General features: G+C 36.7%; 1 protein-coding gene across 2 annotated transcripts in view; it reads right to left on the bottom strand.

The window, feature by feature from the left end:
• Positions 1–23,403, bottom strand: part of LOC121320568 (TGF-beta-activated kinase 1 and MAP3K7-binding protein 3-like) — a 45,574-nt gene that overhangs the window by 18,719 nt on the left and 3,452 nt on the right. For both annotated transcript variants that reach the window (XM_041259001.1, XM_041259000.1), the window contains one exon: positions 11,480–11,673. In XM_041259001.1, the coding sequence (XP_041114935.1) occupies positions 11,480–11,581 (102 nt within the window). In that variant the 5' untranslated portion in view covers positions 11,582–11,673. The remainder of the gene's footprint in view (positions 1–11,479; positions 11,674–23,403) is intronic.

A 23,403-nucleotide genomic window follows, 5' to 3' on the forward strand; every position in this document is an offset into this window, starting at 1 on the left:
ATCGGCCTTGAATTGGTCTCCCCAGCGCATCAGCATGCATAACTTTTGAATTAATTTTGTTTATTTAATTATTTTTAACTTTTATATATTTACTGGAATTAATTAGTTCATTCTTTTCTTTTCTGATCCCGCTGGCATAATTGTGTTCAGTCTATTTATCCATTTACTTTCTTTTATTCTTCTATATGTCGCATTGTCTAATTTGAGCTGTTCTAATACTACAAACTTTACATAATTTTGTCATGTCCTTGACTGGTGAAGTGCTGTACTATTGGTTCATTCATTTTTTTTTTTTTATTTCCAATTAATGAAAAGGTGGTTCTGAATTCTTTAATATAAAGTTGTTCCAGTCTCTAACATACTTAATTTCATCACATTTTCCACAGGCTATTCCATAAACAACACTGCTATTTTTACAGTAGCTATTATTATTATTTAGTTGATATGTGGTGATTCTTATGTTTAATTATATTTTTACTTTTGTCCATGTATTTACACATTCTTCTGAATTATGTAGAATCTGCAAGTGTTTCCAAACTATCTTAGATAAAATGGTAGCCGTATTAGTCCAGGGATGACAAAGAGAAGGAGAAGTGAAACCATTTATTGGACTAACTAAATAATTATTCACAAGCTTTCAAGACCTCAAAAGGTCTCTTCTTCAGGTGAAAGTAGGAAAGAGAGATGTAGCTCTCTTTCCTACAACTAAATACAAATATACATTTTAAACACTTGTGCTCATAACCCATGTTTATGTCCCGTGTATCTTATACATAAACACCAACATTAACACACTACAGACAACATAACACACTAATAAACATAATGGGGCGGGACATTCCGCCACAGTATCCGTATTCTTTCATTCACATTCTACAGATTTCATATAGTCACCTGTGTTTATTATCACTATTCCTGATCCTTTACCTGCTGGTCTTATACTTTTATCATATATATATTTTATCTTTATATCTTATATCTTTAATTCTACTAAAACTTCTTGTTTAACTACTTCAACATACATATATAACCATTTATATCTTCCTTCCAGAGGAGTCCACGTGCTAGTAACCTTAATCCCATGCTCATAATTACCCTCTGAATCAGATATTTTCATTGAAAAAATATTCTGCTAATCTCATGCATCTCTCCCACTCCTTTAATTCGGTGGCCAGTTTATCTTTATCAATGTATTTTTTAGTCAGTATAAACTTAAGTCCTTTACTCAATACTGCTTTCTGGGATGTGGTTAAAGTTTTACTTGATAAATTAAATCAGATTTCTTCTGTCATATCTTTAGTGTATTTGGTACCATTTCCATTTCAGGGTCTCCTATAGTTGTTTTGAATTCTCTGTCCTAGTCCTGTTTAATTCTCCATTTTGCATTTTATTGTTTACTTTATACCGGTTTATTTGTACTGCTTTAGATGCATTTTGATTGTCTTTCCTAATTATGCCACAGTATTCAGATGTTCTTCTGGTTTCAGTATCTTTAAATATAATAACTGGAAATGGTTATTGTTGTATAAAAGATTAATTGGATCTTTCTTATTTAACAGTTTCTATTGTGCCTTCATATTTAAAACAATCCTTATTTTAAGTCTGTGTACATGTATGGGCCTATTTAAGAGGTCTGCAGCTGCCAGAACTTCTGCCTCTGTAGCCCAAGAATCTATACTCCCGTCACTTAATTTTTTCAATATGGGTCACTGAGTTGATGTACGTTTCATATTGCTTTCCATTAGTTCTATTACATTATATCTAATTGTTCGATGGTCATTTTGTGAACCATATAAAACCACACCTAAGCATCTAAAGAAACAGTTCCCATCCTTCTCTATTTGAACTATGTTGTAGCCGTCATAACTATCACACTCACATTGCTCAAGCAATCTAATTGAAAGCGTTTCAGCAGTGTTTTCTTTATTCTCGTTTTTGTTTTGAAATTTTAAATTTTTTCTAGACCTATTCTGTTTTGTAATCCTGGTTTATTAATTTGTGTATATAAAAAGGACACCTTCCCTGTATAAAAAAAAAAAAAAAAAAAAAAAAAAAAAAAAAAAAAAAAAAAAAAACTTACTCCAACAGTTTATCATTCATTTTGATTGTCATTTTGCTATAACAAACACCTCATTATAATGAACAAAAGGCTTGGACCCCAACATGTTTGTTATAGCGAGGGCATACTGTGTATAGTAGAAGTTTACACCTAGTGGTGTACTGAGGACAATACCTCCCTCAGTACTATGATCAATAGAGGTGAAGGAGGCAGATGAAGGACACAAGGATTGTTTTGGAAGTACAGGTTTTTATTGCACACACTCAGAAACCAAAAAGAAACAAAAATAATCATTTTCACACAGTACAGAAACAAACAAAACCCTTGCCATGAAAGGCTCTAAATAAACAGGATTTAACTACCCAGTGAAGGGGGCTAATCCCTTTACCTCCAAACTAAAAGGTGAACACTCAGTTCAAACAAAAGCAAAACTTAACAAGGTAACAGTGAACCAAAGAAACACACTCAGACCCTTTCAATGGTTTTCAGTTTAAAAGTCACCTCTCCAAAACACTCAAGCCCAGATATTCAAAGCGATGCGCAATCCCCTTGCAAAAATTTGTGCTTTTGGAATACTCCATGACAATGTAATGGAAACATTCTGTGCATTAAAAGCCTGGCACGCTTATTGCAAAACGTACTTTTCATTCAAATCTAGCCTTCAAGCAATTCAAATATTTTTGTGCTTAAGCATATGAAAATGTGCGCACATGCACACATTTGGAGCTAATGTTTATCATTATCACAGGCATTAGCATGGCTAATAAGCTAAATATTTAAAAAGGCCATCACAGATTCAATGGAATTCAAACACATGTATCTATGCTGTGCTGTTTGCTGGGAAGTGAGTTTATGATTTCTCTCCATAATTTTGACAGGTGTCACACAAATACGAGTACACGTTACCTATTCTAATTCATTTACATTTTTTGTCTTTCTTGTTTTCTGTTACAGTACAATCCATTTTATGTTCTCTCTCTCAGTATTAGCCAAGATTCTCTTATATCAAACCGCTATTGCTCCCTGTCTGGACTAATCTGATTTCTGTAATGTGTTTGTTTTGTTTGTGTGTGTGTATAATAAATATATATATATATAAAACAAGAACTTGTTTGACAAACCTGGGGGCAATTCATTTAACTTAAATCAAACGGGCAGAATGGACAGTGGAATAAGAAAGCGTCACCTTTCGTAATTTCACATTCAAAACACCAACAAAATTTACCAATACAGTAATCAGTAGCCTAGCCTACTAGTGTATAAGCAGTGTCTTTGATACTGAACTCTATGTGATTAGTTTTCTTTCAGTCTGAAAGAACAACAGCTTGCCTGTTTTTTTTTTTTTTTTTTTTTTTTTTTTTTTAAAACATATATTAACACTAGTGATGCTTGTATCATAATCGTTCCTTTGAATATAATCATAATATAGATGTGGATGGAACCTTGTATGATCGCTTGGTGTTTTCCATTGCTACAGTACCTCGGAAAGCTCCTGCATTTCACTTCAGTGATTGGGCAAGTGCCGGAGTGATGTGGAGTTAAGGCTTGCTTTTTTAAATTGTTATTTTGTGCCTCGCAAAACTGGTTTTGTGCTTGGCACAGTTTTGAACATGGCAGCATCTCGCAAATTCTCCGCCACTCCCACCAAATTGTGCTATGCATACAGTATATTTGTGCACAGCACAAAATGGATTGTGGCACGTAAAAATAAGTTTTGAATATTTTGAACATTTTGCGCATAAACGGCCATTTGCGAAACGCATAACCCGCTGCACAAACCTTTTGAATATCTGGGCCTCAGTCTTCTCTTCTCTCAAACTCTCTCCAACAAACAAAGGAGCTGGCTCTCCATTAAACAACATGTGGCTGGGCTTTAACTGATGCTCAATTAATCAATTAAGCACCAGCCACATTCTGCACCAGCATTTGGCAGAGAACACTTTAACCCCATCCCTGCCAATCAAATTAAATACACATTCTTATTCACACAGCTACAAAAACCACACCATTTACATGTACAGGGCTTCTCCCCTGACTCACACACATTTTTAAAAGGAGGAGAGTACTGTGGTAGATTTAGAACAGGGGTCTCCAACCCTGGTCCTGGAGAGCGACTGTGGCTGTTGGTTTTCATTTCAAACTAATCTGTTACTTAACCAATTATTGCCTGGTTTTTGTTCCAACTGTACCCTAAATTACTTAATTGGACCAATTAAGCACTTATTAGAAACTTAACTGGTCCAACTAATCATTTAGTATAGTTAGAACAAAAACATTTATAACATTTGTGCCATTAAACAAAATGGGCCGCACTGCATTACAACACTAACGACTGTTAACACTAGAACTACCATGTCGGTGAATTTGGCCCATTTTGGATTTCAAATGTTAATTACTCTTCCGTGTATGTCAGTTTTTGACTTTTCCTAAATATATGAATTAAATATCCTGACGACGTTTGATAGCCAGATTCGCAAAAAAGATATTTATAAACAGTTCTACCTAGAACCGCTACGCAGGTCAATGTGACCCATGCATTACAATATAAGATATATTTTTTTGTAAATGCAGCAAACAAGGCACGCCTGCTCCTCCTAGCACACAGGGTTTTTTACATTTTTTTTTTATTTCAAACTTTTGTTTGTTTGTAGACTGACTACGAGACAGAGATTGCTATGATTGTGGATTTGTCAAGATGCCAACTCAGTAAAAGCCTAGTTGCTTATTTTTTAATGTACTTGGGGAAAAAACAAACAATCTCTCATTTTGTTCCACAAATGCAACTGGGAATCTGTATTTCAAATGAACCAATAGTACTTAAGTTACAATAAACTTTAAATCGGGTCACAGGAAATAAAATGGGGTTTAGGCTAGGCTCTTAGTTTTATTTATTTTTTTACCCCAAAGACAGACTGCAGTAACCGCCCAACTGTTAATAAATAAATAACATTTAAACAGGGCTTATTTCAAACGTACTGTTTAATATGTAAATGAACCATGTGTGCACTGAACGCGCTGTCACAGCACATCAGTCTGTTAGCGATTAAACATTGATTACAAGACAAAAGTTTGCAATAGATTGGCAAGTGGTACTAAATAAAATGCATTGTCCGCCATTTCAGAATTTTTCCCAGTTTGAAAACTGCTGCATTAGAAGAAACCACATTACCAGCAGATACAGTTTGATAGTACTAATATTTAAATGCCATTGTCCTGACTTGTAAATTCTTTCCTTCCAGTTGCGTCTTTATTTTGACAATTCCCTTGTCAAAAATGGCATTTTAGTTCTTTGACATTTTTCATTCTTAGCCCTCACTAAATATTTTGGACAGTTTTTGCTTTATTTTTACAACATGTTGATGTTGATAAACCCGTATATCTGCTTCACTGTATTTATTTTTTTTCCCCAAGGGTAAACGATTGCCTGTGTTACACAGAACACTAAAAACTAAATGTCAAATATACAATTTAGTTGTTTTTGTGGATTTGCTATATTTTAACATTGTTAATATTGCACATAAAGCTATAGTTTTCAAAATGCTACTTACCAAAACCGAGACTGCATGTGAACTGCATTACATAATAATTTCCTTTACTCTGATTCCGATGGTGTTTTCTCAATGGAAGATGTACTATAGGCATATATACAGTGCTGTATAAAATCACATACACTGTATATACAGTACCAGTCAAAAGTTTGAGTACACCTGCTGGAAACTAGGTTTTTTTTCATAATTGACAATGTTTTACGTCATATACTTTTCTGTAAATACTTGAAAACGAAAGCACATGTTACAATATACAAAACATAAGGAGTATCAAAGCAATGTTCAAGAAAATTTAAAATTGTTTCTAAATCTTGGATTCCTCAAAATAGCCACCCCTTGCCTTAATAACAGCCTCACAAACACGAGGCATTTGGTTAACAAGTTTCAGCAGGAAATCACCCAACATGTCTTCCCAGCTCTTCTGCAGCAATTCCCAGAGATGTAGGGCACTTGTGGGTAGCTTTGGTTCGACTCTTCTGTCCAGTTCGTCCCATACAAGTTCTATGGGATTGAGGTCTGGAGACTGGGCAGGCCAGGTCATTAGACTGAGTTGTCCTTCACTTTCCTTCTTTGTCAGATAGTTCTTGCACAACTTTGAGGTGTGTTTCAGGTCATTATCTTGCTGAAGAATGAAGGACTGCCCAACTAGCCGTAATCCTGATGGAATGGCATGCCTCTGAAGTATGCTATGATAGCCATGCTGGTTGAGCTTGCCATGGACTTGGTAAAGATCACCAACTCTGTCACCAGCAAAGCAACCCCAGACCATGACACTGCCGCCTCCATCTGTCCATAAGACCGACCTCCACTCCTCACATGTTCAGTTTCTGTGTTTTTTGGCCCAGGCAAGTCTCTTCCTCTTATTCTGCACTCTTAACAATGGTTTCTTTGCAGCAGTTCTTCCAGTTAGGCCAGCTTCACGCAATCTCCTCTGAACAGTTGATGTTGAAACATCTGTACTTCTAGTAGCATTTAGCTGAGCTTGTATTTCAGGGGCAGTTAATCTTGTTTGGTCCTCACGAGTGCCAGTTTCTTCAAATCGTGTGATGGTCTTGGCCATGGCAGTTAGACACTTGCAAAGTTCTTGCGATTTGTCTTAAAGACTGACCTTCATAAAGTAATTACAGACTCTCTTTTTTCTTTGCTTAACCAAGCGTATTTTGCCATTTTCTGCTCCCTTACATTCAGGAATGACAAACTTGTGCCTATGCTACCTATATTTATAGTAATCATAAACCCTCACCTGTTAATAATAATTGGTGACAAAAGGTTAATTAGGTAACATGCTAGTTAACTCAGAGAACATCTAACAAAGACACTTTTGTACTTAGGCCAGTGTTCTAACACTGTGTTATACACATTTCAGACTTTTAACTGACTTGGGCTTCAGACTGAAATCCCCTTGCTTTGGGTGACCATTTCATTGAAATTGACAAGATTTACATTTTCATTTTCATTTAAAAATTACATTTTTGAATGCAATTCACTTATGATTATCATCTGATATAAGTACACATATAAAATAAATGAAATATTAAGTGTTTATAGACACGTTTATACAGTTAAAAGCATAGATAATCATGAAAAACCTGGTTTCAAGCAGGTGTACTCCAGCTTTTGACTGGTACTGAAATGGCCAAGAGACAGTTGGCGCCTAACACATACTGAATTATTCTGGCCCTGAATTTGAGCATTTTTGTCATAGAAAAGACAAATTTCAGTACACATTTCTCCCATTCACTTGCTAGGTCACTCCATATCTCCAAACAATAGACAGATATTTTGTCTAGCAAATAGATAAATTTACAGCGGATGAATTTCACAGTATTTTTTTTAAACACAAACATAATAGCCTACATTTCAACATCCACAGCTGAAGCAGATTACATATTCTGATGTTGTCGCCCAGGCTTTACTGAGAAACTGACTGTAACTAGGGAGGGTGTGTGCGCATTCTACTGGACTGGAGAATAATGGCATGGAAGTTTAATTATGAAAACGCAAATGTAAACAAACAAGTAAAAAAGATTAGCCTGTCATCAGACAAGTCATGTTAATACAAAATGCATTAATTTACTGTGTATTGGTATTGCATCTGGTCTGGGAAGGGGGACACACGGGCACGTTAAGTGAAATTCAGTGGGACATTTTATTTCAGGGGGCATTGGCGCACAGCCTAGCATGAACATTGATTCCCCAGAGGTTTCCTCCCGGGCTGACCCGAGGCATGTCTGTGGGGTAATAAATGGAAACTCACACAGAGACTGCTCATGCCATTCAGATCCCCGGTGCTTCTTACACAGCATATGTACACTCATTAAGAAAACTGACATCAGTTTTCAATAATAGCATAAGAAACACACACGCCTCAAAAAGTCTAAAAATGATGCACTTTACATTAAAGATAAATAAACAAACAAACAAACAAAAGCCTATTGTGCCGGCTTGCTAATTATTCTCTCTGAGTTTGCGTTGGATCTTAGCAAACTATTATAAATTCAATGTTAAAGAGCATTTCAAAACCGGGAGGTTTTTTTAATTCATGCAACACTGTTTATAAATGAACAACAAATATTTGCCGAACTAAACAAAAGGTAATTTAATTATTTCATTACAAACAAATTCAATACGTAACAAAGGTACACTAGAGCCGATCTAATGAGACTGACCTTATTAAACTTTTATCTAACGGTCTAACGAAAAATGTAATAGCCAGGACCTCAAGTGTTACAAATTATTTTAAATGATCTGCATGAGAAACTAAGGAGCGGGCAGCAAGAAGCATTTCATAGTGCAGAAGAGTCAAAACCGGGCCTAACATTACACTCCACTCTGTATAACACAGTACAGCTTTAATTATTAAAACAGACTTCGAAAAACACCATTTTAAAAAAGGAGTTCAAACTTTGTGAATAGGGCAGCAGCTAAAGTAACTGGGACGGTTATGAAACTAGAGTTTATTCCCATAGAAATGGGTCAGGTGTCAGTGTGTTTACACCAAATGCATCGCCTCATGAGTTTTGGCCTCGTTCTGAGATATCCAAACACACAAGGCAGGTAAGGGTTAAGGTTGTTTTTTTTTTTTTTTTTTTAAGAAACATGCAAACTTCACTTTCAGCCAAAACTATGCCACTTTTCCAAAACAAAAGAAAGTGGTCTTTCTAAAACATTGCAGGGTGCAAAGTAGGTTTGGATAACTGGTTAGCATCAGACAGTAATGTACTGTAACTCTTCACTGCTGTTGTTATCATTGCAGAACAAAGTAATGGTAAGAAATACAATAGACTCCATCAATTTATACAGTGGTTTTAAAGGGACCCGTATGATAAACAGCATTCCTTAAGTAGGCAGTGGTGTAAAGGGGTTAGTCCTTTTATCTCTTAGCAACAGACCGTACATCCTCTTTCTTGAATGTCTAGACATGGTAAATATCTAGGCTCAGTGTTGATCCTTTGGCAAATAAAACCACTGGTAGTAGATTTTTTTATGACCATACCTAGACAGTAATTAAATACACCCACCCCTCGTTATATTGCACCTCGCTAAACTGCGGATTCGGATATATCGCGGTCCTGGAGTTGGCTCCCCATTTTTACTGCCTAATTACGCAAGCCTTAGCTGCAACATAGGCACTTAGAATTACTGTTCGTTTTATTTCGTACTGCACATCACAAACAACATACAAAACAATTAAAAACAAAGCATTAATATCGTAATGTTGTCACATACACATGTACTGCACAATAACACAAAGTAAATTAAATATCTACTTGCTGAAGCGGTTTTTATTTTAGCCAACAAAAGGTGTTCACATGTGGCAGCAATGCACTAGCAAAAGCCACAAGGCAGTGACATCAGCTCCCTAGCAACAAGCTTCCTATGTTGTTGTTGGCAATGGATTCTTTCAATGCAGCGGGTTTGTGCATTTGAGAAAGGAGAAGACTCATGAAATCAATTGGAGACTGAAGTTGATGAGAAGCAATTACCCTCCGCAGTACAAATTAAAACAGTGTGCTACTTTCTATACGAAAAATGAGAAAAAGCAGGTTGCGTACAGGATTTATACTGGAACCTGACGCCCCAGATAAAACAAAGGCGTGGTTGTACAGTATTTGTTATTAGCCTATTTGTTTTTCTATGGGTCTCTCGCTATATCGCTGCCCTTGATATAGAGCGGATTTATATTGGACCTCGACACCCGCGACATATCGAGTGGGTGGTGTACTTACATAATGTCTAAAATGTACATGAAATGCAGATTCATTTTTCTACTTGCAATACACACAGCTGGCAATTTCAAACTAATAAAATCAATCTCAATTATCAAAGATGACAATTTAATTAGTGTAAGACCTTGTATTCTTTTTTATACATTATAAATATTAACAATAAAAAATAAAGTGCATTGTTAATTGTCCACTGAGCCAACCAGCAGCCGATAGAACTGGTAATGACAGAAAGCACAAAGCAAATGCAAATTGGTCAAGCCTACCAAATAATAGATTAGATAGATAATTTGTAACAGATAATAGTACTAACAGTTCAATTAGGATTGGACCGAATTCAATTGTCGAACTAATACATTTTTTCAAACAAGAATTCCAAAAGACCAAACCACGTTTCAGAAAATGCTTTATTCTAATTATTTATTTATTTACATCTACAAACAGTGAAACTTCGATTCACTGGTAAGCATAGAGACTGAACCTATTTAACTATTTATTCCAGGTGCCTGTGCCATTTGATAAAAATAAAAATAAATAAATAAAAAAAAAATCACACCCAGTTGTAAATGCATAAAAACATTTTGGGGTACCACTGCACTTGTGGGAGGTCTTGCTTATTCTAATCTTACGCATTTTTTTGAAGAGGGGACAACTGACTGTTGACGGATACCAAGATACTGTGCTTAGTAAACAAGGTGTTTGACTGAGGTATAAATATCACTAAGGAATTTGGGGTACCACTCCTTGCTCATTAAAATAATTTGCACATTTTTGAAGAGGGGACTTATCTTTTCAGTAGTACCAGGATATATGGTAAGCAAGCAGTCAGGGTTAGGTAAAACAGGCCACTAATGCCACATAACCTAGAGCAGGGATGTCAAACTCCAGTCCTTGAGGGCCACAGGGTCTTTTGGTTTTCATTCCAACTTAAACTCCAAATAACATAACTGATCTACTTATTTGTTCAATTTGACATATTTAATATTTTTCAAGGTCTTTTACAGTTGCTGGATTTAAAAATGCACTTGATTCAAGTTACACTACCTATGAAACATTTTGAGGCCTGAAGAGAAGTGTTAAATGTGTCCAGTTAATCAAATAAGTAATTGAGAGCTTGGGTGGAAGAAAAGCCAGAAGACACTGCGGCCCTCCAGGAACTGAGTTTGACACCCCTGCCCTAGAGAGTCGGGGAAGTTACTTTTAAAAAAAATACAGTTAGAAATAGTTAGTTCTCAGGCACAGTTTAAATTTCATATGTATATTTTATTTTTCTGTTTGGTCAGGCTGCAGCTCGAAGGTACAGCCATTGAACTCATTTCTTCCTCCAACACCATTTTCTTGCAAGATAATATAAAAAGCATGTTCAAGGGAATTTAAGGTTTGACTTGCACTGTTGAAGCGCTTTAGGATTTCCATGTTATGCATTAGCTTTAGTCCTCTTTTTAAAAGCAACTAACACTATATAATTTTTTCAGATATAATTTTATATATTTTACCACACTTTGGCTGAAAAGGGAACCATTACTGAAAAATTCAACACTCAACACTGCCCACCAGTACAGATTTTTGTACAGTTGGGTAGGCCCTATTGTGTGGTCTCCTTCGGTAAGCAAGGCAGTTCTGAGGTGCCCTCTTGTGGTTAGTACCTGGAGCATGCACCGAGACACCACTCCCTCAGGGATCTCGGGGAAGCGATGTTTGAGGTCATGCAGGATCTGGATGTCTAGCTGTTGGCTGCCCTGCGCCATTCCAGGACCCGTCGTTCTTTCGGAGCACTTACAGGGGGTGGGAGTCAATGGGCCTGCCAATGGCTGCAGTCCTCTGACCCTTCTTGCATTTTCTAACAAAACAGAGAGAGAGAGAGAGAAACGGTTAAACCTAAAAACTCAAATCAAAAGAGCCGAGAAGATAAGCTTGATAGTGTCGTTCAAGGTTTTACCAGGACCTTAAAAAGTGTTTGCAGGAAGCAAAATAACTGCACTTCCATTTGTTAATATTGCTGTAAAGTGTGCCAACAGGGCAAGCAACTTGTTGTTTAGAACTGGACAATTTCCCTCTCTAGGTGAAATGACCAAGGAAGACGACCTGGAAGCAAGGCTTATACTGCAAGTAGAGTTTTAACCTAATAGTACCAGAGAGTTCTGCATTTTTGTTTAAAAACATGATTTAAGACCTATATTGTGAATGGACGAACATCTCAGGGAAGATTTATGGAATTATTTTGTTGGCTACAACCTCTTAAAATCAGTTACACCCGACTGTATTTGGAATGGACCAAACTTCTATGACACCACTGTATGTTTTTTCAGGTAACACTTCTCACAATGCACAAATATGAATGAAGACGTGCCATGACGTTTGACACTGGCAAGTACCTGGAAATATATTCTGTGGTCTGGCATAAGAACCCAAAACTTGCTCTCACTCGCTCTTCATTTCACTTTGAGAGAACCCTTCAAATTTGGTTCAATGAGCTACATAGATTTATTTGGAGATAGATTTCTACTTAAAATATGCATTTATTTCAGCTTTAATGAATTAATAAAATAATAAGAGAAAGAAGAATCTCAACATTTACAATATGACACATGTCTAATTCAGAGTTGGAGCTAGCAGTGGCGAAGCTGAAAGCTATAATCTTCTTAAGCAAACATGCCCTCTATCAACATTATAAAAGCAAGGCTAAACATTCTTCTGACTCCTGATGAAGAAATTCCTTCACTGTTTATTTCAACTATTAAAACTCACCATACAGTAAAAAAAAGCCTAGATAGACATTTGTCTACACAGTAACTGCTGTCGTTGATGGTGCATTCAGATGATTTAATAACCATTTCCAATCTCTTTTAACCAATTCCAACACACTATTGATCAACAGTTGCAAGTAGCAGTATTCTGCTACAATGAGCTTCTCACAAATTACTTAAATTCAAGCCACTGTTGGTCAATTAAATTGGCTTCAAATTAAAGCAATTGAACAATCACAATTGTTATGTCTCTAAAATATCAATCCTTTCAAAAGGAATTGGAAATTTAAAAACAGGAATTGACCCTTAACTCTGGGTGTTACAGGAAGGAAAAAACAAGCAAGTGCATTTTTTTTATTGTGATGTTCTTTCCCAATTATTATTTTTTTTAAAAAAAGGTAGTTTGACACCACATCAATCTTTAAAAAGGATTGGGCAGAGACATTTAGAATGATTGACCATACAAGGAAAGCGTTGTAGGTTATTTGTAATGAAAGTTTTGTTTACCGAACCTCAAAATGTAAAATGGCATTTCGACATCAACCACAAAAACACCGCAGATCTTAACGAGAGTGAAAGGAAAGAATTCCTTGAAAAGGGCAGTGAGGAAGTATCAAAACCAGACTCTTGTTTTTAATAATTATCTCTAAAAACAGCGACATTTGGTTGCTGCATGTTTCAAATGATCTCATTGCATTGCAAAGCATGGCAAGCCCTTGTCAGATGATGAATATATCATGAGTGCCATGCTGACTAGTGCTGGTTCTTTATTTCACGACTTCCCTAACAAGGATAAAATTGTACAGCTCAGACAAAAAGTTACCATTAAGCTGCCCAATTTAATCATTGGCACTTGGTGATGTGTGTAATTCTATATATTATATATATAAAATTTAAAAAAAATGTAACTTTGGGCACCTATCTCTGTTCTAGGGTACAGTAATAAAAACACATTCGGTTTTATTTCTAAGTACAGTAGTTCCCCAATATTCTTTAAAGAGGAACAGTACGCAGCGATTTTGAAACAGTTTCTTTAAAAGCAGCCTCTACTAGGTGTCCTGACTCCAGACTACCAGCTGACAAGCTGTGTCTGTGATGGATGAATCACCACGCCTGTGCTGCGACACAATTTTACTGTGGGGAGACCAACATGCAAAAGAATTCACTCGCTGCACCCGAAATAAAACACATCTAAATCATAGTTAACAGCTTTGTGTGATCTAGAACAGCTGGCACTTTCCTGTGACAAGACAGAAACCTTAATCCTTGTTTGAAAATCTGTAGCTGATCTACAACGGCTCAGAGACACAGTTTTATCTGCTTTAGCCATCACTATTTAAAGTACTTAGAACACTGCTGTAGGAAATGGTGCTTCTGACTGAAATCCCACCAAGCAATTAGCCTGAAGGAAGTGGGAGGGATTGTGTTGTGGAGTTTTACATGTTTGTAATCTATAAAGACTGCTCCAGTATATTGTATATAGTTTAGACTCTGACTGTTCCACCTAAACAAAACAGTATATTTGAAACAAGGCAGCAATTCTGCTTAATTAACATAGCAGTGTGTTACACTCTTTACACAGCATACACACTTAACTGTGGATTTCATTTATTTACCCTGGTGTGTAACATTATCTAAGGCCTTTTTATTTGGCTTGCTCGCACTTGTCATTAAATAACCAGCTAAGCACTCTCACATGTGGGAAAGTATGTGTGGGTTAAGAGCCATATGAGATCCTGGAAAACATTTTACTAGTGGATGCTATTATTATCTACTACGGTTTCAAGGTATTTTTGTGCCATGTGTTGCAGCTTTAGTTTCAGATGGAACCTTTGTTTATTTTATGTTCATTTGTAGATACAACGATGAGCTAGGCTAATATTAAATTTCTGTGTGAAAAAGTCATTTTTGGAAAATGTCAAGTTCAGGACAGGGATTTCAATAAATAAAACATTTTGGCTCAACTCCCAATGAAAAATCCCCACAACCTGTTGCAATATTATGGACCCTTGAAAACAAATGAATCCCTGCATATAAATACACACACTTTGAAGATGGGTGCTTGCTGCTCTTTACATTCAACCCAGGGCGTGTTCCCATGGAGGGTCCATAACTTTTTTTACATTTTTTTTTTTTTTTTTTTTTTTTTAAAACAATAAGCAAACACTTCTTTCTGAATAAAAGAACAAAAAAGACATAGCACTACAATTCCCAAAAGCAAAATTCCATGAAGACCAAATGCTCCAGAACCATAAAGCATTTAAATATTTAGGAACATTTTTTATTCAAAACTGATCATACAATTGTACGTGACAAGGCAATTTCTTTCTGCTTTAATACATATTATATTTAGTTGTGAAATATCTTGAAACTGTTGTGGTTTTCCTTCAACATTTGTCTTTTTATATGCATTATTACCAGCTACAGTGTCTCTTCAGACCTTCTGAAAGATGACAGATAAGTAAACTCCAACGTATTTAACTTGATTAGTGAACGTGTGTACATAGGCCATATGGCCTGGATACTACAGAAATACCTATTTTTCGACCGCAAAATACAGCCCTGCCTATCAGGTTTAATAGTCGCCTATGCGTGGGGCAAAAAAGCCTAAAAATGGATTTTAGCAAAACACACAACCATACATAGGAGGTCAGGCAAATGGGGCGCAATTTAATATGTTTAGTCTGCTTCGACCAAAAATGTTACCGGGTCCATGTTTTCCAGATCTCCACAGCAGGACCTGCAACTTATGAGCCCGCCAGCATTCTGAAGCTTGAACACACAACACAGCTCTATTACCAGTAATTATTATTATAATGAACAAATAACAATAATAAAAAAAAAAAAAAAAAAAAAAAAAAAAAAAAAAAAAAATGGACAGATGTGTGTCCTGGGGATGCAGACAACTGCAAAACCATTTATGAGTAAAAGACGCGGGTAGCCATGTTCCCAAGAGCCTTGCTAACCTAAGCCGCATGGACATACAAATGTAATCAGGGACACACAGAACACACTTATTGTGCAGCTGCAGCAGGACAGGCCACTACAAGCTATAAGCTGAATTAGTCACATAAGGGTATAGACTACCTAATAAATTCAGCACAGACGCTTTACCCAAGACAACAAAAACTGTGCCAGTGGCAGTCTTGTTGATTGATGTGCCACACTAGGTAGAGGGGGTGTGGCATGTTGCATTATTTGTGTCCTGACCTTGCCTCTTACACAGTCTGTTTAGCGCCTACAATCATCAGCTATTAGACAAACTAGCACCTCTTCCCAAAATAAGTACTGCAACAGGCAAAGGCAACAAGTACCACAACTACAAGGAGATATGTTTTTGGCCTTTTGTGATACAAACAATAAATATACGTAGTGCAATACAATAACGATTCATTGTGTATCAGGATTCACTGATACACAATGAATTGTTACACACCTATCGCCTGAGGCATTGTGGAAAATGTAGTTCTTTAACTGACTTTTAAATGGTAGAACTACAATTCTTTTCCCTCTCGTTTCTACAGGATACAGACTCCACATTATCCGGGGTCCTACGTACCTTCCTTCTACCACTTTTCCTCAAACTATATAACATGATGGCTGATTGCACATTACGTTGCTCAGCCCATGGAACGGATAGAGAAATGAGATTTATTGGTCTATTAAAGAAGCACAGTAATACAGTACATGCATTATTACATTTTCTTTTTATAGGTTTTACCAGTTATGGGATGACAATCATTTCTCCACTTCAGTAAAGTGGTTCCAGCCTTATATACAGTAACAATTGGATGATTTCTTAGTAGGGATGTGAATAGTTTAGAGTTTAAATGTTTAAACACTGGCCAAGTGAACGGTACAAAGACTTGTTTGCTTGTGTTCTATGGGTCGTGTTGCACCACTAGCTATAGCACACCAGTCATGTGGTGCCGACAACTACTGAACGGTTTGTGAATTACCTTTTACCTAACCCGAACCATTTATGTATACAGTATTAATTACCATAATTGTAATTATTCTTCTTAAAATATGCCAATACTACATTAGAGATATTTTATATGCAAATTTTAACAAGATGTTAAATGTAGTGCTGGTATATTGCACAAAACAAACCTGTTACCCCAATAAATTACTTCTTAAAAAGCAGAGAGGAACACACTTTGGTACAGCAGATGTATAGTACTTATTTCAGACCTCATTTATGCAGCATTGCTTTCCTTTGCATTATATCTTTTTGATACTCTGTTATAGGAATGGATGCAAACATGTTTACAAGCAGTGTGTGTTTGAATATTTCAGTATTTGTACTAGAACTACTTTAATGTCCAGTGTGTTTTAAGAGTTTAGGCAGCAGTAAGATGCTTGCCAACATGGGGCCCCGATCTACCGGGATCCTTCAGGTCTCGGGACATACAGAGGTCGAGCTCTTATTTCAGCACATCTGAAGGGAATGGACTGGTGCCAGTATTAGCTGGTACAAAACAGAAAAAGAGATAATGTACACCAAGTCCATCTGTTGGGTGTTCTAGAAACATCACAATCATTTAGATTCCTAGGGTGAGGGTCCCTACCATCTAACATTGTCGAAGCAGGGTTATCCTTTGTCTTAGAGAAGCTTGGTATGGGATGAAATATCAGTTATCTTAAATAATATATTCTTGTTTTGAGTCATTTTTTTATACTACACATGTGAGTGTTCAGAAGTGTATTTATTGTTCATATTTCAATCATCTGCTTGCAGTAACTCTACCAAGCTTTGAATTCAGAGCTCCCCATAGCACAGGAAATTAATCTAAGATAAAATGGCTTAATGAAATCTACTCCCACAAGCAAATGCTTATTAGGCACGGAATAAACAGAAAACCCAATGGCTCTTTGAGTATCTCAAAAATAACATTTGTGAATGAAGACAAACTACTTGTAGGGACTATCAGCCCTCTATGTTCATCACCTCACTCATTGTGTATTAGTTGTTACCCACTTAGAACCAGTGTGCATCTTCTCTGTAGATCATTTTCTGTTTCAGTCAGCAAATCCTGGTGACGTTTTAAAACTCGGAAGTTTAAAAGTCACCCCCGTGGCCTCAGCTGGTACATGTAACCATTAAAAGTGTTACTGAACAGGCCGTGGGATTTAAAACCCAACACATTATTTCCCCTAACTTTCTGCTTTGTTGTACTACACATATTCCTGCAATATCTTTTGACATAATTGCAATTGTTTTGATATTTTTATTCACATAAACCAGTTTTGACTACTTATTTGTTTTACATCAGGTCTTCCTGTCAAAGACACAGAAATATACTGTATATTACAGCCTTTGTACAGCATGATGCTTTGAACTTGCAACAATATAATCTTTGAAAGAAACTTAAGTTATAGTAGTAATGCACTCCAGTAGATGGCAGTGGTGTGGCAATGGCTCTTGACAATCCATAGACCCTTTTGTTAATCTAGTCCAGGGGTTTTCAACCGGGGGTACACAGGACGACTCAGATATGCAAGTACAAAAAAAATGCAGATCTTGAATTGATTTTTTTTTTTTTTTTTTTTTTTACAGTGGTATATATTATCCTCTAAACAACTGTGCATAAATATTTCACTATTGTTCAGCAGCTTAAAGTGAACCACAGAAGGGAGAGAGAAATAACAAACAAAATATCCACCTATACTGATATGTGATTTCGATTGAGTGGATTTCCACTCCGACATGGGTGGGTGAAGCAGGGGTCTGGATATTCTGCCTATGGAGAGCTTGTTGTGCTGCTCATTAACTTTGTTGTTTTCAACTGGTCATACAATTAAATACTAAATCAGTGACACTCACTGTTTCTAAAATGTTTAGTAATGTGTAAATGCTCCAGTAAACATACATAATAAATCACAATACGTTTTTACGGTTTACTTTTACGGCTTCTGTTTTATTTTTAGGCGCGGCTGCATTTTAGTAACAGCGATAGCGGCTGGTTGAATATGTTTTCAGTGTTTGAAATGGAAACTGCGCTGTATGACTCACCCTGCTTTTACCAGGTAATAAAGTATAACATTTAAACATTTAATTCTGTGTACCCAAACTAAAAACTCCAGAGAGAAGGGGTACCGTTTCAAAAACCCCTTATCTAGTCCATTTGTGTCCATGGGGATTCTATTAAGAACAGTGAACTCAAGCACGAGGCAGCCTGAACTGAGAATTAGAGTGATTTTCATTTTTAAACATGCCAGTGAAACCTAACCTTACACTGTAAAGTTCAGGCTCCTAAAGTTACCAGTGTTCAGCAGGGTTCGCTGTATGCGATGATGAAAAGCAGTCCCTGCAGGTTTTGCCTCTCAAACCCACAGGCGCCAATGCTTGGAATCCCAAGTGAAGACCGGCGACTCCGCAGAGACAAGACGAGAACCTGCACTGTATGACTCGCCCTGCTTTTAACAGGCGAGCCACTCTGGGACCCTTAAGATAGGTTTTGAACTTTAAAAAATGAGTCTACTGAAGGAGCAATGTAAGCGTTACTTTAATTATGCTCAAATGCTCCATGTCAAAAGAAGACTTTTTTCAGTAGGCTACTTCTAAAGAAATCACAAGGCCTCCAGGGTTCCAGTTATAGAGATATGTGGGACTCTGTGCAAATCTCCCAACACCGAAAGGCTGGTTGCTGATCTACCACCAGCAAGTGAGAACTAGCAAGGAACCAGTGAGAAAACCACGGAAATAGAAATGTTTAATGTCAACTCCAACTGTCAAGCTGAAGTTGTCTAGGTATTGTGCAATGTTTACCAATTTTTCTCTAAAAAAGCTTGTCTGATATTGCCATCTTTCTTCAAAACACAGATAAAGGGAGAAAGACTTCTACAGTAGTCAAAACATCTGGCATTGAATTCATTAAGTTTTTTAGTATTTCTAAATTTAGCACTATTGAAAAAATAAAGATAGCACACAATAAACATATTGTGCCATTGTCCACTTCACAACAGTGGTAACTCTTTCTGTAGCCCATGCAAACAATGCAAAAGCCTGGCTGCTGTTAACCCAAAACCACAGTTCACCTTAAAGCAGAGCAACATTTTTGTTACACCCCCTTGCCCCCCCCCAATTACTTTGATGGGTTTGGTTACTTTAAAGAATCACTACATTTTGATATAAAGAGGGGAAAAAAAACTACCAAGGAGTGTCGGCACCTGGTGGAATCAGCCTGAGGATAAAAACATTGCAGCGACTGGAACTTTCCTCATTACAGCTCAAGTCGATACAATTTCTGGGAGCTGTTTCCTCCATTTGTGATTGATGACCCAAAAATCGTGACAGGACAGGTGCTGCCTGCATGCAAAACAGCTGTGTAACACAGTGTTTGAAAGGTCGTAAAAAATGCCAATTTTGATGACCTTTGACCTCATTTTCACTATGTGAGGGACGACCTAGTCAGAGTAGGTTTTTATCGATTTAAAAGTATGTTTCAAGAGCGTCCAACATAAACATTGACGCAAGAGGTCAACCACGGTTGAGCCACATGAGTTGGAATGATCCAGCTTTATCAAGAAGTGAATCATGCAGAAACTAAAAAAAAAAAAATCACATGACCTCAATGTGCCATATGGAGGACCCAAGGGCAACAATCAACGTAGCCAGCAAACAGGAAGGCAATACCTCAAATGGGCGCCGACATATGAGATCCTTCAGTGGAACGGCGGCAGTTTTACAGAATTACTTTCAAGAATGGGCTGCTTTTTCTTGCATCCACAATCAATAATAAAACATTACTCTACAAAATGTGCAGCCATAGCTTTGGTTCTTTATCATTCAGAAACCAGAGTGCCATGACCCCAATATGGCAGTGTAGCAGGGCTGCAGAAAGTTCTGCACATGAAACAGGGGCGGGGCAAAGCCCTGTTGAATTAAAATGTATTTGTTTTAGAATGGGGTCCCCTTTGCCCCTGTGTAGCTTATTATTTGGTGTTTGTACTATGATGCACATTATCCCTTTGCAGTCCATTTATTCAGCGCTTGTCAGGCATCAAGTCCAATTTATTTTCATACACGCTGTTTATTTTACACACGCTATTTAAAATATTTTTTACAGAGTAAAAGTTTAAAAGGCACTGAATCGCAAAAGGACACTCCATACTGTGTCTCCAGCCAAGCCCCACACCTTGTTTTTACATACCTCTTTATAGACATGCATACTAATAAATTATCTACTGATCACTCGTTTTATCACCAAACTCCGATAATGTGATCCAAGTCATTATTTTATTACTATAACATCTCAATAAGCTCTGCAAATGTCTGTGATATTCTCTGAGTGCTGGACGCAGAAGCAGCTATCTCCTTTGTTATGTCCGTGTTATCTCTGTAGTGCATTGGGCTAGAGATGCGCGCTACTTTTTTTTTTCAGTTTCATTTGGCTCCTATCGGTCTCACTCGGCCATTGAAAGGTTTTCTTGGCTTTTTCGTAAGAAAAAAATGACGAGACCTGTGCTTAACGTCTTTTTGATGATGTCGGACAGGGTCCAACATAGGACCGCAAAGGGTTAAAAACCTTGTGTAGAAGGTGGTCACCTGGATAAAAGCCTGCAGCTCTCTATGCTCAGGGTGGGTTGTTTGAAGGAGAGAATGAGAGCGAGTTTAAAAAGTAAAAACATAGGATCCGTGAAAGCAATCTACCCACTTGTGTGTTTTGGTGTTCGTGATTTTTGTTTTCATCTTTTGTCAAAGTGAAGGATAACGTTACATTTTGTAAAATAAGTTTTTATAGGAATGAAAACATCTCAAATGGGACAGGTGACACAGAGATAAATATTTACTCTAAAAAGGATGATGCTGTCCAACAGACAGCAGAGGGGAATTTGCATACACTTCTATATAGGCAGGAGCTCCTCTATAATGTGCCCATGAGATTTTTCAAGCTCCACAAAAAAAAAAAAAAAAAACACACAGCAAAACAAACAAACATCGGACAGCCTTTTATATTGCCCACACTGCATGTACTGTGTACAAACCCCAGAGGAATAAACTGCAAAGGCAGCGATAATTAGAGAAATGCAGTACGGTACTTGAAGAGCTACTGCAGATAAACTTGAGTGATAAAGCACAAGGGCCACGAACAACATTAGGATGAAAGCTTCAAAAGAAGTTTATTTTTGAAAACTCTGCATCTCAAATGAGCGAAATAAAATTGTACACATTGGTGAATAACCAAGACAATTATTATTTTTGTGAACAAACTACACTCATAGTGAACTCTGTGATACAAAGTTTCCAGGGCCAATGTATTAGATATTTATTCCTCAAACAGTGCTACACAGTTGGTTCAGAGATTTAGCAACAATGCTTTCCAGAGAAACTGTGTGGCCAATCAAAGTGCACACTAAAATGGGATCTATGCTACCTACCCACACCTACCTACCTACCTACAAACTTACACACAGGTTACACCTCGAATCACCTGAAAGTGAAATGGAACACGTGCCCAACCCAAGAACATTTAGAGATGGTACCTGATGTGTACAAATAGGTTAGCTTTATTTTGACAAGTATATAAAACAGGGAGGGAGATCCTAACAAAGTGGTTTGGCAGTGTATGAAAACTAGTTGGCAATCAAGATTTTATCTTTCTTAAGTCGTAATCACTATTAAATACTTTGCTCCAAAAAGTGTTATTGTCTGCCTTGTAAAATTAATTGCTACAAAACAAACTTTTCCTAGTGTTCTTTAAATAAAACTGATTATTTGAAAGAAATACTGTTGTTGGAAACTAGACTAATAGTAATTTATGATAATTACAATTAGTGCTGGGACAAACACAGGATTTTAATGTTTGGGTATTTGCGCAGAATTTAAATATTCATTTGGATATTCGTTCATTTTTCAAAAACGAATAAAAGCCATTATATTGATCTGAACAGGCAGAGACAGCATAGCGGCAGGGGGTGTGGCCGTGGCCCCTGTGTGTGTGCCTTTACAGCAAGACCTTACAATATGTTACACGTTAAAATAGAAAAACAATCCAGGAGTAAAGAATACATTGTGAAGGACTTACTTTACCCCAGTGAATTAACTACAAAACAAAATACCAAATAGCAGTTCATGTTAAATGTTGTTTGTTTATTCCAGAAATAAATAGTACATAAAGTTGACACTGGTTTATTTCTTTTTTTGTTTTTCAATCCTTGCCATTGCCGTTTCTTCACAGTAAACAGTGGCCACAGGCACGTTTTCATAAACAGTAATAACATGAGGTTTACTTGTGCCTTTTTGTAGCTGAACAAGCAAACGAAAAATGGAATTTAACTTTAAACATTTCAAATAAAACAAACGTCTAAAGTGAAGGGGAAAAAAGTTTTGGTTCTTGTTTACTACATTCCACATAACAAAGTTGCAACTAATATATATATATATTTATATATATATATATATATATATATATATATATATATATATATATATATATATATATATATATATATATATATATATATATATATATACACACACACACACACACACACACACACACACACACACACACATATAAAAATCACTACACAACATTTTCAGGAAGTTGGGTACTGTTTAATCGAGGCATTTCAGAATGATGTATTTGCCTTTTTTTGTGTCCCATGGGATTCTGGCTCGCTCTGATGCAGTACAACACATTTTTGACCCAGGTGGCTTTCCATTAAGCTCACTATGCAAGCACGTGCATTCATAATCTGGCTTTTTGCTGTGCAAAACTTTTAAAACAGAGGCTCAAGAGCTGCTATGTTGACTCAGAAATGTCTTCATCTAGACAATGTGGGGAAGCTATAAAAAAGGCTAACAAGATGCTCGG

The sequence above is a fragment of the Polyodon spathula genome, chromosome 9 (assembly GCF_017654505.1).
Source record: "Polyodon spathula isolate WHYD16114869_AA chromosome 9, ASM1765450v1, whole genome shotgun sequence".
Taxonomy (NCBI): Eukaryota; Metazoa; Chordata; class Actinopteri; order Acipenseriformes; family Polyodontidae; genus Polyodon; species Polyodon spathula.